Source organism: Cydia amplana, chromosome 10 (genome assembly GCF_948474715.1).
Source record: "Cydia amplana chromosome 10, ilCydAmpl1.1, whole genome shotgun sequence".
NCBI lineage: Eukaryota > Metazoa > Arthropoda > Insecta > Lepidoptera > Tortricidae > Cydia > Cydia amplana.
Genome location: NC_086078.1, coordinates 1,981,288 through 2,003,418, shown reverse-complemented (window position 1 = coordinate 2,003,418; position 22,131 = coordinate 1,981,288). Strand labels below are relative to the sequence as shown.

The window sequence follows — 22,131 nt, the reverse complement described above, 5'->3', positions numbered from 1 at the left end:
ATTTAATATAAAACTACAATAACGTTAAGTTAGAGTAGGTAGGGTAGGTACACTGATCTAATTTTTATGCTTAGCCAAGAAGTTAGCGTGTTGGAGCTGTTTTTGAGGCATTCCTGCCACATAGGTTCTTAAGATATTTTGTTTGTTTTTAATATCTCTAATATGTAGCCCATTACTACGGACTGACTTACTCCAACCAAATATAAACGAACCATGACAATACATTAGGTCAGTTTCAAGTGTTTTTACTTTATCTACGAAATAAATAATTTTGGTTATTTTAAATCGATCTTTTATTTATTCAAATCATTATAAACTACACCACAAAACCATGATCATGAATTTAGCTACGCCGAGGCCGTGGCTGGCTCGAGCCGAGTCAGGCCAGCTCGAGCCAGACTCGGGCCAACTCGAGCCAGACTCGGGCCAACTCAGGCCAGACTCGAGCCAGGCCACGGCGCTCACATCGCATTCACAGCTAAGCTTACACTAGTAATGTCTACGAGGTATCTACAGCGTGCGATATCGGGTCGGTAAATAAAATAGTCATTTCACTCCAATTAAATATGTACATATTATTTACATTATGTATATGGCGCGCGCTGCCAACGGAGCTCGCACTATCAAATAGTAATACTCCATCCAACTAAAATATATTTTATTATTAAATTAACGATCATTCAATATTATCCGACAGGTGAAGAAATATATCTATCGCAAACTATGTTAAATAAGGAATTCATCTAGTACATGATCACTTCACTCATACTTCATTTAAGTATAAATAGCTTAACTATAAGGGGGAGGTTACGCCAGGCCGAGCTTGTGCTTTTTGCGCGCCTTCTTCACGTACGCCTCAACTAGGGCTTGGATCTTCGCGGGGTTGATCTCGCCCGTCTTGTTGTGGCAGATCTGTAACAAACGTACAATTTTATACCTTTGCATAATTGTCCAAAAGAGAGAGAAGAGAGAAGTGGAGAAGATTTTGAACAACCCAAGGCTACCAGTACATCAAGAGTTCTGCCACCCTCCTCCACAACGTTTGGTTTCTCGAAACCCACCCTGTGCTATAGCGCCAGGCCTAAGCAACTTCAACATCTCGGATAGGTGGAAAGCTGACTGGTCTACTGCTACGGCTGGAAAAGACACACCCTATCTTTCAGACCCGACGAGAAAACCAAAAGGGTTTCACCTACCTCGTAAGATCTGGCCCCTATTTCACCACGGTGACAGGTGCGAAAATTGTCGACATCACTGTTACTGACGTCACAGGCCTCCATAGACTACGGTAACCGCTTACCATCGGACGGGCGGTGTGCTTGTTTGCCACCAACATATTCATTAAAAAAAACTCCATTATATCGCCAATAAATAAGTACTTATTTTACGAAGCTAATGACAATTGTCACAAGAAACACGACAATTGTCACGAAATTCCGACACAGAACCCATTTTCTGTCAAGAATTACCGAAAGTTATATTAAATCGTGTGACAATTGTCATCATCATCATCATAAACTTCGAAAGAGAAATACCTGTTTTTTGCCGATGTAATAAAGCTTTTTTAAATAATACAATGATGGTGGCAAACAGGAATACGGCCCGCCCAATGGTAAGCGGTAACCGTAGCTCATGGATGCCTGTGACGTCAGCAACAGTGACAGTTGTCGAATTGTCGCACCTGTCGCCATGGTGAAATAGGGGCGTGCCGTCTAAATAGGATGAGAACAGGTCACGGCCGCTGTAATTATTTCCAACATAAGTGGGGTTGGAAGGAATCTCCCCTTTGCGAGTGCGGCGAAGAAGAACAAACCATTGCCACTGAGCACATATTACGGCGCTGCCCTCTTCACTCCTATCCTGGCCCAGCTGAGGATCTGCATGCCCTGACACCCGACGTAGTTGCCTGGCTTAACAACCTCAAAGCTGTACTCTGATTGCCTAATCATGCATGCCATACGATTAAATAAATAAATTGTCCAAAAAGCCTGTACAATGATGGATTGATTACGTTTGAAAATTTATTAGTTGAACAACAAGGTTGTCTTTTCTGCCATGGCTAGCAGGATGCCCTCTGAAGGATAATATTTCCTTGGACACGCGTGAAGTACGATTTCAGTACAATGAGCCTTATTAGCTGTACAGTAAGGTGTATTTAGGGTAAATACACACAAGCACGGCGCGACGATCCTTGTATTCCTTCTTTATAGTTCGTTTTTTTAGCATTAGAAAGAAGGTAAGCGATCTTGACATGTCTTTTAATTGAAAAAAAACGCTTTTTAAAAATCAGCAACTATTACTTATGAAAGCAAAAGAATATAAATGTTCGTATTGCATTCATAATTGTTACATATTTGCCGTGACTTATTTTTAAAACGTGTTTTTCAATTAAAAGACACATCAGATTGTTTACCTTATTTCTAATGCTAAAAAAGCGGCCAAGTGCGAGTCGGACTCGCCCATGAAGGGTTCCGTATTTAGGCGATTTATGACGTATTAAAAAAAAACTACTTGCTAGATCTCGTTCAAATCAATTTTCGGTGGAAGTTTACATGGTAATGTACATCATATATTTTTTTTAGTTTTATCATTCTCTTATTTTAGAAGTTGGGGGGGGGGGGGGGGGGGGGGGACACATTTTACCACTTTGGAAGTGTCTCTCGCGCAAACTATCCAGTTTAGAAAAAAATGATATTAGGAACCTCAATATCATTTTTGAAGACCTATCCATAGATACCCCACACATATGGGTTTGATGAAAAAAAAATTTTGAGTTTCAGTTCGAAGTATGGGGAACCCCAAAAATTAATTGTTTTTTTTCTATTTTTGTGTGAAAATCTTAATGCGGTTCACATAATACATCTACTTACCAAGTTTCAACAGTATAGTTCTTATAGTTTCGGAGAAAAGTGGCTGTGACATACGGACGGACAGACAGACGGACAGACAGACAGACATGACGAATCTATAAGGGTTCCGTTTTTTGCCATTTGGCTACGGAACCCTAAAAAGGAACTATAGAACAGCTTCATATAAATGAACCTTATCAGATGTACAACAAGGTTCTATTTACCTTGGGAACGGCGCGGAGCATATATCCTTTTTTGCCTCCTCGGACACGCGCTTGCGCGTGTAGTGGGGTTACACCAAATTGAACCTTATCATTTGTACAACAAGGTTCCATTTACCTTGGGCACAGCACTACGCAGTATTATTTGCACTCGTTGGATACACGTTTTGAACCTTATTACTGTAAGACAAGGTTGCATTTACCTTGGGAACGGCGCGGCGCAGAATGTCCTTGTACTCCTCCTTGGACACGCGCTTGCGTGTGTAGTGCGACTTTACCAAATTGAACCTTATCAGATGTACAACAAGGTTGTATTTACCTCGAGCACAGCACTGCGCAGTAATATTTGCACTCCTTGGATACGCGTTTTGAACCTTATTCCTGTAAGACAAGGTTGCACTTACCTTGGGTACGGCGCGGCGCAGAATGTCCTTGTACTACTCCTTGGACACGCGCTTGCGTGTGTAGTGCGACTTTACCAAATTGAACCTTATCAGATGTACAACAAGGTTGTATTTACCTAGGCACAGCGCTGCGCAGTATTATTAGCACTCCATGGACACGTTTTGAACCTTATTACTGTAAGACAAGGTTGCATTTACCTTGGGAACGGCGCGGCGCAGAATGTCCTTGTACTCCTCCTTGGACACGCGCTTGCGTGTGTAGTGTGGCTTTACCAAATTGAACCTTATCAGATGTACAACAAGGTTGTATTTACCTCGGGCACAGCACTACGCAGTATTATTTGCACTCGTTGGATACACGTTTTGAACCTTATTCCTGTAAGACAAGGTTGCATTTACCTTGGGTACGGCGCGGCGCAGAATGTCCTTGTACTCCTCCTTGGACACGCGCTTGCGTGTGTAGTGTGGCTTCAGCACGAGTTTAACTTCCTCCACTACGCGTTCTTGTCGATTGAGTTTCTTCAAGAACTGTAAATTTAAAATAACGAGAATTAAAAAATGGACACCAAACTTAAGCCAGACTTTTGGACAGACCAATTTTGATATGAATAGGGAATATTGCGTAAAACTCTGCGTAGGGGGCGCTACTAGCATAAACAGTAAACACACCGGCTTTACGCATCAATATCATATTGATTCATGTCATAATAATTTGTAAAAACTTATCAATAAACTGTTTATGGCAGAGTATGTATACGGTGTGAGTCTATGGTTTACGGTGTTTACTAGTGCTGCACTCTGGTGGCCGAACATTGCAGTAATACTCCCTATTGTGAGTGACATATTATTGACGAAAGGTGGGCAGCACTTTTATTATCTAATACCTTTAAACGAGCAATTCTTGCATATTTATTTATTTATTCATATATATATTTATTTCGGCGATCTCGGAAACGGCTCTAACGATTTCGATGAAATTTGGTATATGGGGGTTTTCGGGGGCGAAAAATCGATCTAGCTAAGTCTTATCTCTGAGAAAACGCTAATTTTTGAGATTTTATATGTTTTCCGAGCAAAGCTCGGTCTCCCAGATATTTGTTGTCATGTGTCAAGGTCAAGTGTCCGTTTTAGGCCTCAAGGTGGCAAACCCTCCAACACCCACAGTCCCCATAATGTGCGATATTTTCTCTGTTCGGAAAGATATGCTGCAAGTTACATATCTATTTATCATAAGTATTACATATCTATTTGTGAGTTCCTGTAATTGGCTCTATATATCTATTTAAGATTCCATTGTCATTTAGTTAGCTGTTGGATCTCCTTATGTAAATAAATAAATAAATAAATAAGTTGTATGGTGTACCAACCTTGCTCTTAACCTGCATCTCGACAGCCGAGCTGGGCAGCTCGTCCAGTATCTTCAGGTTGTCATCGTCTATCTTGACACCCACTTGCGTCTTGTTGCCTGAAACCAGATCACTGTTATATAATAGAGTCCTAACCTCTGAACAAATAGTATTTAGCATTTTTTATTAGGAGTAAAATACTGACATTAATAAATAAATTGAAATTGAATTAATAAGTTTTTTTTACATATATTTGATACAAGCTGATAGTACTTTTGTTTCAACAATCATGATTCTAATATTTAGAACTTGGAGGATATAATCAAACGGAGACGCCATGTCTGTAATTTTCTGTACAAAACAGTCTGCCGATTTTTGCAGGGGAGGGGAACGTCAAATGTATGCGTAACGTAAAAATAGCCATGTCAGATAAACGTCAGTCCATACATTGTGTATGACCGTTGGCCGCCTATTTTCGACAGAGGGGAAAGCCTGTTAATGGCTACTCCGTTTAGTTGTATCCTCCAAGATTTAGAACGATTCAAAACAGTATAGAATAGGTTGCGTTGTTTTATCACGCAATTCCTATGGTAACTGTCGGTCCCAAACCTCAAAGTAGTTTAAATTTGAACTTTGCTTCCAAGGTTTGACGTCTATAAATACGAAAAGTTAAATTTGATTGCAAACTTTGCAATAAGTTTATTTATTATAAATAAGATTTAACTAATAACACATCTTCAAAAAAGGAGTGTACAGGTTTTAAAAAAAAAGGTCGGCAACGCGCATGTAACACCTCTGGAGTTGCTATAGGTTACGGTGACCGCTTACCATCAGGCGGCCCGTATGCTTGTTTGCCACTTATGCGGTATAAAAAAAAAAATCGATAATCACCTTTCCCCTTTTTCCTGTTAAATTTCACCGGCACCTTGGCGTGCGACTTGTCCTTGCGTTTAATCGGCCTCGCTCCGAACAGCGTGTCGAACGCGTCGCGCCTCCCCGCCGGCGGCGGCGAGAACAGGTCCCCGAAGTCGCTCGAGCCCGGCGAGTAGGGCGAGTCGCCGTCGCGCCTCGGCAGGGGCAGCATGGATATCTTCGTGGCCTGCATGGGCTTGATCGGGTTGGACTTGATGGGGGAGGGTTTGGCGAGGAAGAGTTTGGGTTGCGCGCGCGTGGGCTCGGGGAGGAGGATGCGGGGCGCGGGCGGGGCGGGCGCGGGGGTGGGCGCGGGCGTGGCGGGCGCGGGGAGGTGGGGGCCGGAAGCTGGAACTGGCTCCGGGGACTCGTCGCGCGTCGATTGGAGGAGCGCCATCACCTACAATGAAATAAATACTGTAACGCATCTTCCGACTGCGGCTAACATAATTCTGCCCTGGGTATTAAAAATCGTTTCACAAAGTTCGGAGCTCAATACGTTATCCCTTTAAGGTCGAGATATGCATCTTATTACACGTTTCCTATCTAAAGTTGCCGTCATTAGAACTTGCGAACTATGTAAACAAACAATGTAACTTTGTTTTGTGACTGTTTCTCCTTGAATTTTCACATACCCCATCAAACACAATTCAAACTATACACATATACACTATTGAAACGGTCCGTTCCGTAAAATACATAAATATATAACTGTATCTTGGATATTTAATTTATTTTCAAAGTTAATTTTAAGTAGTTATTTAGTTTAAAATAGTTTCATAAGTTAGGTTATTAGGACCTGATGGAATGACGTTTTTGTTTCTTTTAAATTCTACAATTGTCTATGATGGATAGTGTTGTGACTAAACTTTGTAATATAAATCCGTTACACACTACCCAACTCACGCTCTGTACCTACCGCCGCGGTCGTAAAATACATCAATACATCATTCTTAAGTACCAATTTGTCTTCTAATCGTGATTAAACAAATTAAAAATAAGTAACTACTTGTTTTTTAATTTTGGTATTTTATTACTCGATATGGTTTGACATTAGTAAAGTAGTAAATAAGAGTCTTGCCCACTAGTAAATTCATCATTCGGAGACAATTTCAATATGGCGGTTTGTTTACATAGTTCGCAAGTTCTAATGACGGCGAGTTTAGTAAATAAGCTGTTTTGCCGTCACCGATAGACTACGTACCTTCTCGATAGGCGACAGCGGCCTTCTCGCGATGACCTCGTCCGCCGACAGGTTGGTCCGCTGCGCCGCCTCCAGCGTCATGCTGGGCCGCTCCGGCGACGGCTCGGCCGCCGCGGGCGACGCCGCTCGCGCCGGCGACGCCGACGCCGACCGGGTCGGCTCGAACGGATCGTAGGCGTCCGGCGAGTCGGGGGGTTCGGGAGGTGTGTTTGGACCGTTTTCGACTTCAGCTGGCGCCGGCTCCTCGTCTTCTCGAAGCGGGTTAGCTGCTCGAGGCGCCGCCCCGGGCTTAGCCGCGAGGCTGAACTTAACGGGGGCGGGGGCCGGTTGCGCGGCCGGCTCGGGCGGCGTCTTAGGCCCGACGGCGCCTAAAACGAAAGCAGGCGCCGCGGGAGCGGGCTCCGGCTCTTTTTGAACCGCCGGTTCCTTCTCGCCGTGGTCGCTATCGCTGAGTACGATCACGTTTTTAGGGGAGGGAGTGAGCTCGCGGAACGGCGAGCGTTCTAAATCGATGATAGCCACAGGTTTGGCGGTATCCTCGGCTGGCGCTATTCGCCGACGCTTGCGTTTCTCGCGCCGCGCCTCGCGATGCTTCCGTCTCTCCGCCGGCCCGGCCGTCTTCTGCTGCTCGGCGAAACTAACGCTGACGAGGATATTGTCCCCGGATGTGAACACTTCCTTGCTGGGCGCGGGCTGGTCTTTGCCGCGCTTGTGTTTGATGCGTTCGCGGCGGCGCGGTTCTTTGCGCTTGCGTTTGCCGAGCCGTTTCGCCGGCGACGCGTCCGGCGGGGGCGTGCGCGGCGACAGTAGTCGCGAATCGACCGACAGAGGCGACCAGCCGGCCGGCGGGCCGGGCGATAGCTCCGGCGAGCGACTACGGCTGCGTCTCTTCTTTTTACGCTTGGGCGATTTGCGTCGCAGTTCTTCGCGGCGACGGGGCGCAGCCGCCGGGGGCGAACGGGCGCGCTTTTTCTTTTTACCGGCCTTCTTAGGACTGGCGGAGCGTCTTCGCTTGCGAGCGCGAACGGGCGACGGTTCCCGTCTACGAGGAGACACCCTTCGCCGCGGTGACGGCGACTTGCGGCGCTTGCGAACTCGGCGTGGCGATACAGAGCGTCGCGGAGGTGACCCGCGCGGCGACAACGGGGTGAGAGAGCGTAAACTCGCCCGGCGAATTCGCGGACTAGGTGTTAACCGCCGCGATATGGAGCGTTTGGCGCGCGACAGCGACCGGCGCGGCCGGGATAACGATCGCCTCACGCGTGACAGCGATCGGCGGACGCGCGATAAAGACCTGCGCGGCCGCGACAGCGACCTCCGCGGGCGCGATAAGGACCTGCGTTCCGGCTGCGGGGAATGCGACGCGGAACGCGCCGGGGACACGTCCCTTCCGAACGGATCCTTCTGTTTCTTCCTCTTCTCCGTGACGACTGACCGAACATCGTATCTCTCTAAATCCTTGCGTTTCTCGCGCCTGCGTCGCTCGGAGGCCGCCCGCCGCGGGGACGCGGACGCCGAGCGCCGGCGCCTGTCTTTATCCCTATAGCTGCGCTCGCGGCCCGCTTTGCTCAACTTTCTGAACGCTATATCTTTCTTCCCTTTACTCTTAGTCTTTCCATCTTTCTTGCCTTCTTTGCGTTTCTTTTTCTTGCCGTCCGGCTCGGGGGTCGGGGAGCCGGCGGCGTCACTGAACACGCCGTTAGCTTCGTCTTCGGAGATCATTTCTGTGCCGAGCGCCTCGCCCTCTAGTCTCAAGTCATCCTTGCTCTGATTCTCGTCTAAACATGGCGTGTATGAGCGTTCGTCTTCCGTTTCACTAATAGACTCGGTCATTTTTTCTGGAGCTTCCGTGTTTTCGCCGTCAGCTATAGCGGCCAACTCCTTCTCCGTTCCATCATCAGAGCGCGGAGAATGTGGAGTAGGTGAACGCTCCGTAGTAGGAGTGGCGGTTCCGTTTTGTCTTTCCCCTTCTTCTAGGTCTTCCGCTGGCCTTTCTGGCGTCCTATCTTCTCTTGGCGATGGACTTCTGACTTTAGCTTCATCGGCGTTTTCTTCCTCTTCTTGTTTGTCCTCGTTGTCTTCTCCTTTGTCCTCTTTATCATCTTTTTCCTCGTTATCATCTTCTTTGTTTTCATCAGTTACCATCGGCGTTTTATCACTATCTTTGTCATCTTCCGGGGGCTCTTCTGAAGTCTTAACTTCATCACTTGTCGGTTCAGGAGCTTCGGGGTCCTCCGTACTGGGTTCCTCAGTTTGTTCCGCTACCTCATCATCATAAAGACTAACACGTTTTATAAGCGAGGGAGTGTTCAGTTTAATTTTGATCGGGTCCCGAGTGTTGGGCGTTATGGGGCAGCGTTTGGAAACCTTTTCCTTGTACTCGTCTTTTTTAGTCGGAGTCGGTTCGGGAGTTTTGATTTCTTCTTCAGGAGATTTAAGAGGTTCGTCATCTTCTTGCACTAAATCAGTCATGTCGAGATCGGGTTTAGTTCGCATCGTAGGGGGCGCCAGAGAGCCCGCACTCGCTATATGTACGCTCGTGGCGGAATAAATAGAGAAGTTGGGGCAATCTCCATCGGAATCGTCATCGGAGTTGTTCTGCGGCGGTTCCATGAGCGCTCTGTGCTCCTGTAAGACTTGTCTGACGGCTGTATCTAGTAAACCGGCCGGGAGGGGCGGAGCGGGGGGAAGGGGTGGTACTGAAGTGATAGGGGTAGGCGGGGGTGTGATTTCTGGGGATTTGGGGGGTGAATCGATTTTTGGGGGTACCGGCGGGGCCGGTAAGGGACCGAAGACTGGTGCTGATGTCTGAGGCGGTTCCTCCTCCTCATCATCGTCATGGGTCGGTTCGGTCGGATCATATTTCTCTGTGTCGATTACTAGGCTCGAGTCGCTTCCGTCCTCTGATTTTTCTTCAGGTAGTTTGTCGAAGGCGAAAACGGGGGGTTCGGGCAGGGGTCTGAAGGGGCGATCCTGTGCGGGTCCGGGGTTAGGGTGTGGGGCCACGCGCATGTCGAGGGGGTTGTCGAAGCCCCCGAACGAGTGCCGATGGGGCCCCGGGGCTTCGGGCCGCGCCCGCGGCCAGGCGGGCCCGAGGCTGTGTCGGTTGTCTAATCTACAATTGGAAATATGTATTTATTAGTATATTTGTGTGGGTTAATACATTCTGTGCCGTCAATCAGGAACGTCACCCCACGAATCAAATTGAATCTAATCTGATGTAGCTCCTAAAACGGTGAATAGGTACGTTAAAAACGAAGTTCAGTCAATTTTGAAAAAAGAAAAATTTTAACAAAGAAACGTTCGACTCTGTTAGAAATCCCAAGGTGCCTGAATTGATGTGTCGCTGGAAAGTTTCCAAAATTGCAAAATATAAACTTTGGGATTTATTTTAATTTTTGTATGAAGATTGAAACTTTCGATTTCCAAAATAGGACTTTCACTAAAATTAGTGTTAAGTGTGGCCAGTATGTCCCGAAAGACTTAGCGCCACTTGCACCATTTCACCAATCCGGGGTTAACCGGTTAAATCAGGAGTTACCATGGTTACCAGTACAATTTGACATTAGGTTAAGGGTTTAACCGCTTAGTGGGATGGTGCAAGTGGGCCTTAAAAGTTAACCGATTTCTAAGTTGGAAAGTGAAACAAGAGAGGGTGACCTGTGTGGCGGCGCGTGGTGGCGGGGCTCGAGGCGGCGGGGCCTGGCGCAGGGGGCGGGGCCGGGCGGGCCGGGGGCGGGGCCGGGCGGGCAGGGGGCGTGGCCGCGGCGCGGGGCCCCGCCCCACTCCTCCTCCCGCCGCGCGCCGCCGTAGTTCCCGCGGTTTGGATAATTGCTCTCGCCGCCGTTGGGGCCGTACGAGTACCTGTCGACAGACCGCCCGTCGAAGCTTATTCTGCGATGGAGTTTCATTTAAATTCCACTGTAGAAATCTTCATTGAAATCTGAGGCACATTCACTCGGGTTCCCCTCATCTGGCATAATATTGTTTGTCAGAAATACATTTCGCATAACATGTATCACAGAAACACTTTTAGTCGAATGATAATTTTGCATAACTATTACTTGGCATTATTATTTACTACGCATACAATACATTTTGCAGCATATCATTAAGCAGAAGATTACTGTTGCCGACTTTCATTTAGCATAATTTTATGTACTATAACCATCCTGCAGCATACTCTTATAATGGCATAATGATTTTTTCTGCTAGCAGAAAAGCGGGTTAAGTAAGAACTGCGATCCCAACAAAATTGGACGTGTGCCAGAAAAGAAGGTTAGGTTATGTTAGAGCTGCGACCTCCTACAAAAACGAATGGCTGTCAGAAAAATAGGTTAGGTTAGGTTAGAGCTGCGACCTCCTACAAAAACGAACGGCTACCAGAAAAGTAAAATCAACTGCCATAAACATCACCTTTAATTAAACTTGATAGCTTTATGCCACCAAAATAGTGTGCAATACATTTATCGGCGAAATCAATATTCGATTAAAATACTATTATAATTATCAACAGTATGCCAAAATATGGTTCTGGATTATTAAACTCTGCGAAGTGATTGTATGGTAAATGATACTATGCGAAAGGTAATTCTGCCAAACGACATTTCTGCCAAGTAACATTATGCAATACAAATTTATGTCAAAAAACTTTCTGCAACACATTAGTAACTCCATTCACTCAGCAAGTTGGTTAGCTCATTCGGTCCGACTAATATTTCTTAAACCCCGGCTGGATACAAATCGCATTATTCATATTTCTTCCTGGACAAATAAAACTATTGAGATGAGCGCTTTGGGTTGCCGGATGCCTGGACAAAAAGGGGTTAAGATCACATTGCACCCGTGGAATACATACCCCCGACCAAAGTTATTAGCGCTCTGCTCGCGATGGTAGTTGCCGCTGTAGCCGCCGCCCCAACCGCCGCGCTGCCCGTGCGCGGGCGCAGAACGCACCGGCGGGTCGGACGCCTGTCAAATAGTTCTTTACAATATCATACATTTTAGACGCCATCTACCTTTGACACTATTGTATCGGCACCAGTGGGCCTAGCACATGATTGGCGCGACAGTATCTCGCGGCGAAATGCGTTTATTTTAAATTATGTACCTACACATGTGCCTGCACTGCACCTACTAGTTATAGTTTAGTTTTAAGAAACATTTGCTGTGCCCTAACAGGGTTCATGTGTGAACTTACCCTGATGTAATATCTGTCCTGTACTCGTACCACATGATTATTATGCAATAAATTATGAATTATGGACTACCCGTATTTTTCTACTGTGTTTATAATAGCGCGCCGCGAGATACTGTCGAGCCAGTCATGTGCTAGCCCGACTGAGTTAAGGTCACGCACGCGACATGTCGTGTAATGACAACGGACTTTTAAAATTTATATTATTTTTAACCAAATTCCATTTTAAGAGGAGGAGGTACTATACGGCTTAGGCTATTTTTACAAACTTTTATTTAACTTTGTAAGTTTGTTCGGGTCAAATCTTTAAACTTCACGCACATATATAAGTTGAGTGACAATGCAACATTATGGTACCATCGAGCTGATATGATTATAGACACAAGAGGTGGTCATAAAAATTAACGTGTCAAACGTGTGGGTTTGATATAATTGTCTGGATGACTATTAGTTGCCTGTTGAAAGAAAAGTAAGAAAGATAATTTCATTTTTGACAAAAAACTTATTATCATAAAAAAAAAACCATACTTTGTTTTTCACAACCATTCTTTTGCATTACGATATACATATCACGTCAGCACTGGCCTATACGTCTAAAAAACGCTTCAACTAACTGACGTATTGACTTTTGCTTACACTACACCGATATACAAATAATAGGCACATACATATATTCAAGGTCAATAGAAATGGCTAGTTTTACAACAATGACCTAACCAATTACCATAATTATTTCATAGTTTGGTCAGCCAACCAATTTGAGGTGGGCTAAAATAATAAATCCACTTCCTTCTGTGAGATGATAGCTATGATAAAAATCAGTGATTGCTCTCAAACTGTTTGATGACCAAGTTCAGACAAACTCACATTTATAGACGGGTCTATCGCGAAATTTATTTTATTACCTTTAATTACCGACGCTTCGACACAGGTTTCACTGGTCGTGGTCACGGCTAACTTATAATATGTGTTGTGCGAGTTAATATGTGTTCAAAACGCGAATGTTTTATATTTCTGACAATTTATTCACTATTTCAAATATTTACATGCATTAGCATATTCTTAGATTATATCTGTAATGCCGAAGAATATGTGAAATACATAATATTCTCTGACGAATACATTTAAAAGTCTGTTAACTTAAAGTGATCCAATTGTCTTGTGGGCTATGAAAACTACCAAGTGGACACTCTTACTTAAAGTGTCATTCTATGGAACTTGCTAACTATCTAAACAAACCTGTCTCAAGTATCTGAATGTCAATTTACTAGTGATTTTTGTTTACATAGTTAGCAAGTTCCACAGAATGACACTTTAGAAGTGAACATACTTAGTGCCACGAAGGAGATGGCGGCACTTTCACGTCTTCCGGAAAGATTGGCCCAATACTGCCACAGGCAGCGTGGAAGGAAAATATAGGGTATTTGCCCAGCAGTGGGAGACCATAGGCTAATAATTTAACAAATAAATAAGTAACAAAAAAGCTAATTACATATATCGTTTAGCTCAAGTATTTTTAGTCTCTCGCGCTACACGTCTAATTACGAATATCTGGGAGACCGAGCTTTGCTCGGAAAACATATAACTCAAAAATGCGCTAAAGCTTTGGTTTCCTCCGATAGCGGTGCCGTCATATAGCGGCCGTCTCCATACAAATACTACAACATCCATATTTAGCCGTATTATTTAGTATGGAGACGGCCGCTATATGACGGCACCGCTTTCGGAGGAATCCAAAGCTTTATAGATTTTTCGCCCCCGAAAACCCCCATTTAGCAAATTTTATCGAAATCGTTAGAGCCGTTTCCGAGATCCCCGAAATATATATATAAATAAATATATATACAAGAATTGCTCGTTTAAAGGTGTAAGATAACATAAAACCTTAAATACCACTATAGTGCGTGATAAAGACAGATATACACTATAATTACCTTGGTAACATCCACTCTGCCTTCGCCGCGCAGTTTGACGCTGAACTGGCCATCCACCGTGACGGACACCACAGAACGCTTGGAGTGCAGTAGCGTCTGGCTCTCCAATATGTCGGACAGCAGGTCGGGTGCCGCTATAGAAGTGATACAGACAGATATACACTATAATTACCTTGCTAACATCCACTCTGCCTTCGCCGCGCAGTTTGACGCTGAACTGGCCATCCACCGTGACGGACACCACAGAACGCTTGGAGTGCAGTAGCGTCTGGCTCTCCAATATGTCGGACAGCAGGTCGGGTGCCGCTATAGAAGTGATACAGACAGATATACACTATAATTACCTTGCTAACATCCACTCTGCCTTCGCCGCGCAGTTTGACGCTGAACTGGCCATCCACCGTGACGGACACCACAGAACGCTTGGAGTGCAGTAGAGTCTGGCTTTCCAATATGTCGGACAGCAGGTCGGGTGCCGCTATAGAAGTGATAAAGACAGATATACACTATAATTACCTTGCTAACATCCACTCTGCCTTCGCCGCGCAGTTTGACGCTGAACTGGCCATCCACCGTGACGGATACTACAGAACGCTTGGAGTGCAGTAGAGTCTGGCTTTCCAATATGTCGGACAGCAGGTCGGGTGCCGCTATAGAAGTGATAAAGACAGATATACACTATAATTACCTTGCTAACATCCACTCTGCCTTCGCCGCGCAGTTTGACGCTGAACTGGCCATCCACCGTGACGGATACTACAGAACGCTTGGAGTGCAGTAGAGTCTGGCTTTCCAATATGTCGGACAGCAGGTCGGGTGCCGCTATAGAAGTGATAAAGACAGATATACACTATAATTACCTTGCTAACATCCACTCTGCCTTCGCCGCGCAGTTTGACGCTGAACTGGCCATCCACCGTGACGGATACTACAGAACGCTTGGAGTGCAGTAGAGTCTGGCTTTCCAATATGTCGGACAATAGGTCGGGTGCCGCTGCGGCGTGAGGGGGGGATGGGACCGACACCATCTTACGACGGGCCTGTTGACAATACAGACGTTTATTATTACATATAAGCCAATCAAAATCATACCACATCTAGAACATAAATAATTTTGAAACGATTTTGGCCCGTTTTTTTAACATAATTTATAAATAAAATTTTACGTTTTCAACTAAAAGGTAACACATTGTCGGTTGTCGATAAGGTTAATTTAAAATTGAAGCTTTATGGCAATAGCGTCACAATCTACAATAAGTATACCTTTTTGGTTGAAAACGGTTAGTGGGCAGTGGGCTCTGGCTCTGTGGCCTGTATACCCCCATGGCTCCGCATGGCATTTTACAAGATTTCCTAAAACTAAGTTGACAAAAAAATTCTATAGAATTTATTCAACCTGATCACCAAATTTTATGGGAAGTGGTTGAAAATACAGTTACTCAGTTACTTTTAGTGGTCACTTAAAGTTAGAAAGGCATAAGTCCCACAGTAACCCATACAAACACTTTTTGAGCAACCAAGTAGTGAGGGCTTGGAACAAACTCCCTGAAGATGTGGTTTCAGCACAAAATGTGAACCAATTTAAAAATAAACTAAACAAGCACACCTATACATCTACTTGTCAGAGACGCAGACGAGAACTTTCAAAAAACCGGCCAAGTGCGAGTCGGACTCGCGCACGGAGGGTTCCGCACCATCAACAAAAAATAGAGCAAAACAAGCAAAAAAAAAAAGAAGCAAAAAAACGGTCACCCATCCAAGTCCTGACCTCGCCCGACGTTGCTTAACTTCGGTCAAAAATCACGTTTGTTGTATGGGAGCCCCACTTAAATCTTTATTTTATTCTGTTTTTAGTATTTGTTGTTATAGCGGCAACAGAAATACATCATCTGTGAAAATTTCAACTGTCTAGCTATCACGGTTCGTGAGATACAGCCTGGTGACAGACGGACGGACGGACGGACGGACAGCGGAGTCTTAGTAATAGGGTCCCGTTTTTACCCTTTGGGTACGGAACCCTAAAAAGTAATCCAAATCCCTCTCCAACCCAAACAGATTCAGGTCGTTATCCCAGCCCGAGCTCTGTTTGTCTCACCTGTCTATAAGCACTGAAGACGGCCGCATTAGGCCGCACAGCTCTCGCCACTGTCGAAGCACCCTCCGACGCGACATCTTCATCCGAGAAATACTCCAAATCCCTCTCGGATCCAAACAGATTCAGGGTTGGGATCCCAGCCCGGGCTCGTCTGACGTGGAGGTCGGTGACCCCGGCGCTGGCGGTGACGGGGGCGGGGTGTGGCGCGGCGAGGGCGGCCAGCTGCGCGCGCACGGACTGTCGCACCAGCGTGCGGCGCGCGGCGGTGCGCGGCCGCCGCTTGCGGATCTGCAAGGAATAGGGATGATGACACATGTTGAATTTTATAACAAAATCTAGTAAAATAGATAGCAACCGAGCAATTTATCACAATAATGTGGATATTAAAATAAAAAATTACAAAAATACAGGACCTGAAAGTTTCAAAATTAAAGTTTTTTTTAACTTCCAAAAACGATAAAAGTAAGGGTAACATTCGATTCCTTACATTTCATCAAAAAAAATATTGCATAGCAACTATATACATAAACGCAATATTTCACCGACAAAAACGCAATTTTCTCGTTTTGTCCATACTACAAGATGGACGATGACGTCACGGCCTCTGGCCGTTTTGTACAGGGCGTTTCGCGAGTGAAGTGCGACTGTCGGCCTTTGACTACAATTTCTGACTTTTGTGTTACTTTAATGCAATGGGTCCCATATATACATTTGATCCTAAAAACAAACCCGATCGATTGATACCATAAAAAAAAAATTAGTCATGTAGCCTATTATTTGTTAGGGTGCTTAGGTAACTTTAACCTTTTCGACGCCGTGTCAAACACAAAAGCTGTCACGCTGATGCCACGTCACCGAAATGTCAAAACTGAAATTTAACTTTATGCATATGCACGTAGGTCTATGTTGCTCTGTGCTCTGTGACCGATCGATCGGTCTTTGGCGTTGAACCTACGGTGCGGATATATCGGTCCTTGGCGTCCAAAAGGTTAATCCCCTATATATTGTTTGATAGTTATTTCGTTCAAAACTAAAAGAAACTTAAAAGATCTAAACGAGAGTTTGATTTAATCCCTGTTTTCCTTGGCAGAAAAGTTACTTTTAACACGTTTACTGTCCCAACTGTTAACCTTACGGCCTTTTATTAGAGGCTTGCCGTGACCCATATGTATGTAGGACACGGGACAGTGAACGTGTTAAGTTCTACAGACTCAATAACAAACATGCGACTTCATACAAAATGTATGAGTCAAGAAACTCGAAGTCTTTGACATTTCAAGGACTGAAATTTTGAATTAAAATAGAAAATCAATAATTATAATTATGTTGATGACAATATGATATAAGAAAGCTCAATATATTAATAATATTATGTTATAAATTAATATGAAATGAAAAAATATGCATAAACAGAAATAGGTAAGTAAAATAGGAAACAGTTGTTATAAACTGACAATTATATGTTTAGTAATTAAACTAGTAACCTACTACTTCTACTAGGTATGTAACTATGTATCTAAACCACATTACAAAATTACTGATCATTAATCAGTAAATGCGTTTTCCCACATTTGCATTAGGTACACTACATTCATAATTTTTACAACTACTAATAACTTTTATATAAATGTAATCTGTATATACAATACTCTTTGCAAACTCTTATACCATTATGGATCTTTTTATTCGAACGGACCTTTAAAATTTCATGCTATTTAAGTAACACAAGGAGGTTTAAAATAATTGGAGCAAGGAAATTTCCGAACCTTTCGTTTCCTAACAGTCCTCTTCACCCGTCTCGTAATAGGGAATTTCCCGTTCTCCTCAATCTCATACTCGATGATGACAGTGTTGGTTCTTCTCCGGGCGGGCTTGCGGCGCCGCCGGGGCGGGGCGCGGGCGCGGCGCGCGCCGCCCGAGTCCGACGGCGCGCCGCGGCGCCCCGAGGACGTTGACGGCTCGTCCGTCGATTGGTTTCTTGAAGACCTACAGGACATGAGACATGTATCAATGGCGATAATGATAGCAGTCCGCTTAGTGTACGGCTTAGCGCCACTTGCACCATCCCACTAACCCGGGGTTCACCGGTTAAACCGTTAACCCAGTGTCAAATTGTACTAGTATCCACGGTAACTCCAGGTTTAATCCATTAACCCCGGGTTAATGAGCCCTTAGTGTCTCAAATTGGCAAGAAACAAGATGCGACATGCAGGTTCTGCCAGGAGTCAGAGGAGACTGCTATGCACATTCTCTGTTCCTGTGGACCACTAATGTCAAAAAGAAGTACCTACTTAGGGCGACATGTATTGCAACCCTATGAGGTACAGAACGTTACGGCCCAAAGCATCTGTAATTTTCTGGATGCAACGGGCATTAGTAATGAACTTAGGGCCGTCACCATAGATCAATACGTGGTCGACGTGACACTCAAAGGCCCGATACCACCCCAATAATAATAATAAAATAGTGTACGGCTGCCATCTCTAAATTCGCCAAACACGGACATAGACTTAAAAAACCCGGACATTAGGCGTACGTGTCCGAAGTTATTTATAAGTTAAGATTATTTAAAAAATCAATCGCTTTTTTTTTTCATTCTAAAAAGTATCCGGGTTTTTTAAAAACCTCCCCCGACGGCCTCCAAACTAGGACAAATCCTGGGAAACCCGGACGGATGGCAGCCCTAACTTAGTATAAAGTTTTAAATAAGAATCAACATGTAACATGAACATGTAAATATCTCAACTTAAGTACCTACTTACTAGAAAAGTGATGATTTACATTATATCAGGGAACTCGCTGTACTATTTAAAAATTCAGTAATGAAACTGATTTCTGTTTTAAGTTACATTACATATGACATGGTCAAATAACTCTACAGTTTAAGTTGCAATTGTATAAACTACACTCAGATTACTCTTAGTTTATACAATTTCAGCTTCTTTGTTTGAAGAAAACTAAATTTAAACTTTTTTATTTTAAGAAAAGTACAATTTGATAATATAATACATGCCAACAAATTAACATACATAAAAAGTTAGCTAAGATAATTAAAGTTTTGTCTAAATTACATCACAGTTTATATTATTATTAAATAAATTAATTAAGCATTTATATTGCAGCTAAATAATAGAGGATCTGGGTGTTGGTCTTAGCTTAAACATAATTTAGCAATTTGTAATGTTTAGAAAATTAAAATGACTTATACTATTGGTCTATTGCATTGTGCTTAAATACTGAATTGAAATTAATAAAAAAACTGTATAGACCTTCTAACTTCCCTAGGCTGTCTGAGAGGCACAGCGCGCGGGCCCTGCGGGAGCTCCATATCAGCAATGCCAGTGAAGAGATCATCCACCTCCGAGAGATATATAATGTCTTCCAAGCTTCCAATATTGTGCAGACCGCGGCTGATGCAGCTTGCACAGTGCCATTGGTCTATAGGGATCTGAAATAAGGAATATTGTATATAAATATGGTAATGAAAAGGTATATAATTCTTCTTTGTCAGGAGCTATGTCTCATTACTAAACAATTGTGATTGACCCCTACTACAATTCTTATTCTCTAGCCCTGCAGCTTTAAACAAAGGTACATACTTATTTGACCCTCTTAAATAATTTCAGGCATCTAAGCAACAATGCCTAGTCAATGAAATAGAGATGCTAATACAATATTTTTACTATCCACTTTAAATATGTTTTTATTGAGCATTCTGGTCAAATAAATACATGCCATTTCAATAGTATATTATGGTTATATTAAGCAAAAAGTTTAAGATACTTAGAAGCATGTCTATCTCTAGATTGTTGACAAACATTTTGGGTAAATACATTTTACTAACAGGCTATATTGGCACATGCAATTGCTAATTGTTGAATTAGTTAACAAAATCAAACTTACTTCAAGTAGTGGAGGTGTGAGACAGTGCATGTGGAAACCCAGGTCACAGCCATCACACAGCAGCATTGAGTCTTCATTCTCCATACTGCCACAGATCTAAAAAAATAACAACTTGAATTACTATCTGGTCAAGAACTAAAATAGAACTCAAAGAAGGTTACTCACCTCACAAACGGTTGGGTCCTCAATGACAAGCATCTCCACCGAGGGGCGGCGGTCCGTGACCTGGACAGGGTCCGAACGCAACACCCGTCCACCTGCACATGTCCTCACTACTATAGAATCAAACGTGATACGATCCACTGGACAAGTGTTTACATTCTTGGACCATTCTGTGATGCAGTCTAAACAGAATATGTGCTCGCAGTTCGCAGGTGTGCCCACTTCTTGTTCTGTAAATCTCATGAGACAGATGGAGCATTTGTCTGAGTTGCCCTCAGAGCTGTCGGAGGCGAAGCCTGAGGCGGGCTTGGGAGGGGCGGAGGGGGCCGGGCCGACTGAGCCATCGCTGTCGGCGTCCGAGTCGCGGAGTTGAGGCAGCGCGCGGCGCCGGCGCGCGCCTACAGAGCTCCCGCTGCTGCTGGCGCCCTCATCCTCACTCACCACCTGAAACACACACACGGTCACAACACTGCACTGTCTCCACACACTAGCAAAATCCAGGTCTGGAGTAGCGCTCACCCGTAGGCGCCTCTTGCGGGTCCGCGTCGGGCCATCGCTCTCGTCACTGTCGGACTCTGAGGCGGATGATAGCACCATCACTTTCTTGATGCGCCGTTGCGGCCTCGGCGGTGTCGCCGAGCCCTCGCTGCCGTCCTCACTCATCCCGGCGGTTTCTTGAGCGCTTCCCGACCGTCCGCTGGTGCCTCAGAACGCAGACACGAAGCGAGTTGGCAAAGGTGTAAATGACCTTTGCGAGTCCAATTTTGGAGCATTCGAAGTGAAGATGACTGAATTCATCCGGTCAATACGATTAAAAGTGGCATTAGGATCGTCTAATTACATAAAAGTTGCTCTAATGCGTTATAATTTATTTTTAATATTTTGACAGCAAGCCGCTTCTATACTCAGTCGGCCATTTTCATTTCATTTTGTGTAAAGACGGAATTGCCATGTTTGTATTTCCGACAGATTATTGAGATTCCAAACATACTTTCACTATATGAATCATTTCAGTCTCAGACTAATCACTTCGTCATTTTACAGTAGAGAAATAATAAAAACGATAACTCACTATTTTTATAATTTTGTTCATGGTTGTGACTAGTTTTTCTTTCTAAATGATTAGTGCAAAGAGAGTCTTATGGAGATGTTATGCCGGCTACACACGTAACTATAAATCGTAGCGATTAAACTGTGCAGTCCGACTGTGCAGATAAATCGAACGTTCCTAGTGCCTCCACACGCCTCCGATATCGGCGTCGATCGTCAGTTCTCCGCAGAAGCTCACGCAAGAAACATGTTATCAATGTCATCAAAGTTATTATGGTAGTTAAGTTTTCTTAAATTTTCTAATGTTCCGCGCAACTTTCTTATTTTTTTTTCTGTCATAAGAAACTTCTCCTGACAATAACTAACATATAGACAGTCAAGCAAATCTTGTCAGTAGAAAAAGGCGCGAAATTCAAATTTTCTATGAGACGAAGTCCCTTCGCGCCTACATTTTTCAGATTTGCCGCCTTTTTCTACTGACAAGATCTGCTTGACCAATTTTAAGACAAAAAGAATTAGCGAAATTGGTCCAGCCGTTCACGCGTGATGCCGTGACCAAGAGAAATATGGATTCATTTTTATATTTTTCATTATTTACTTGAGGAACGAACGTGCGCACACAAGCAAGCTACGTGAAGTACTGCCGAAATGACCGATCGCCGGACGGCGGTGTGGACACACGCAACGATAAAACTGTGCAAACGCATCGACAACGATTTTTCTAATATAATTTGCAACTGCCACCGATCAACGATAATCGACAACGATTTGTCATACACACGGCAGATAAAACTGCGCAAATCGGACTGCACAGTTTAATCGCTACGATTTATCATTACGTGTGTAGCCAGCAT

General features: G+C 44.2%; 1 protein-coding gene and 1 long non-coding RNA gene across 2 annotated transcripts; both read right to left on the bottom strand.

Annotated features, from left to right (window-relative positions):
* Positions 1-269: 269 nt before the first annotated feature.
* Positions 270-21,165, bottom strand: LOC134651662 (PHD and RING finger domain-containing protein 1-like). The gene is made up of 19 exons (XM_063506762.1): positions 20,747-21,165; positions 20,231-20,671; positions 20,066-20,161; positions 19,432-19,610; positions 17,929-18,148; positions 16,163-16,450; positions 14,933-15,107; positions 14,776-14,889; positions 14,604-14,717; positions 14,432-14,545; positions 14,260-14,373; positions 14,068-14,201; positions 11,795-11,907; positions 10,597-10,830; positions 6,937-10,051; positions 5,712-6,132; positions 4,842-4,939; positions 3,874-4,002; positions 270-912 (listed from the first exon to the last, which is right to left on the bottom strand). Exons 1-19 carry the CDS (start codon positions 20,888-20,890, stop codon positions 808-810), a joined length of 6,348 nt encoding a protein of 2,115 aa, XP_063362832.1. The 5' UTR covers positions 20,891-21,165; the 3' UTR covers positions 270-807.
* Positions 10,698-14,369, bottom strand: LOC134651503 (uncharacterized). Its single transcript, XR_010097109.1, has 3 exons — positions 14,240-14,369; positions 11,795-11,907; positions 10,698-10,800 (listed from the first exon to the last, which is right to left on the bottom strand). It is a non-coding gene; the product is annotated as an uncharacterized LOC134651503 (long non-coding RNA).
* Positions 21,166-22,131: the final 966 nt, after the last annotated feature.

Coding starts and splice junctions, on each gene's coding strand:
- LOC134651662 (XM_063506762.1), bottom strand. CDS start 20,890: ATGAGTGAGGACGGCAGCGAGGGCTCGGCGACACCGCCGAGGCCGCAA. Junction 15,108..16,162: donor TCTTCAGTGCTTATAGACAG/GTGAGACAAACA, acceptor TATTGTCAACAG/GCCCGTCGTAAGATGGTGTC. Junction 14,718..14,775: donor CGTCAAACTGCGCGGCGAAG/GCAGAGTGGATG, acceptor TCACTTCTATAG/CGGCACCCGACCTGCTGTCC.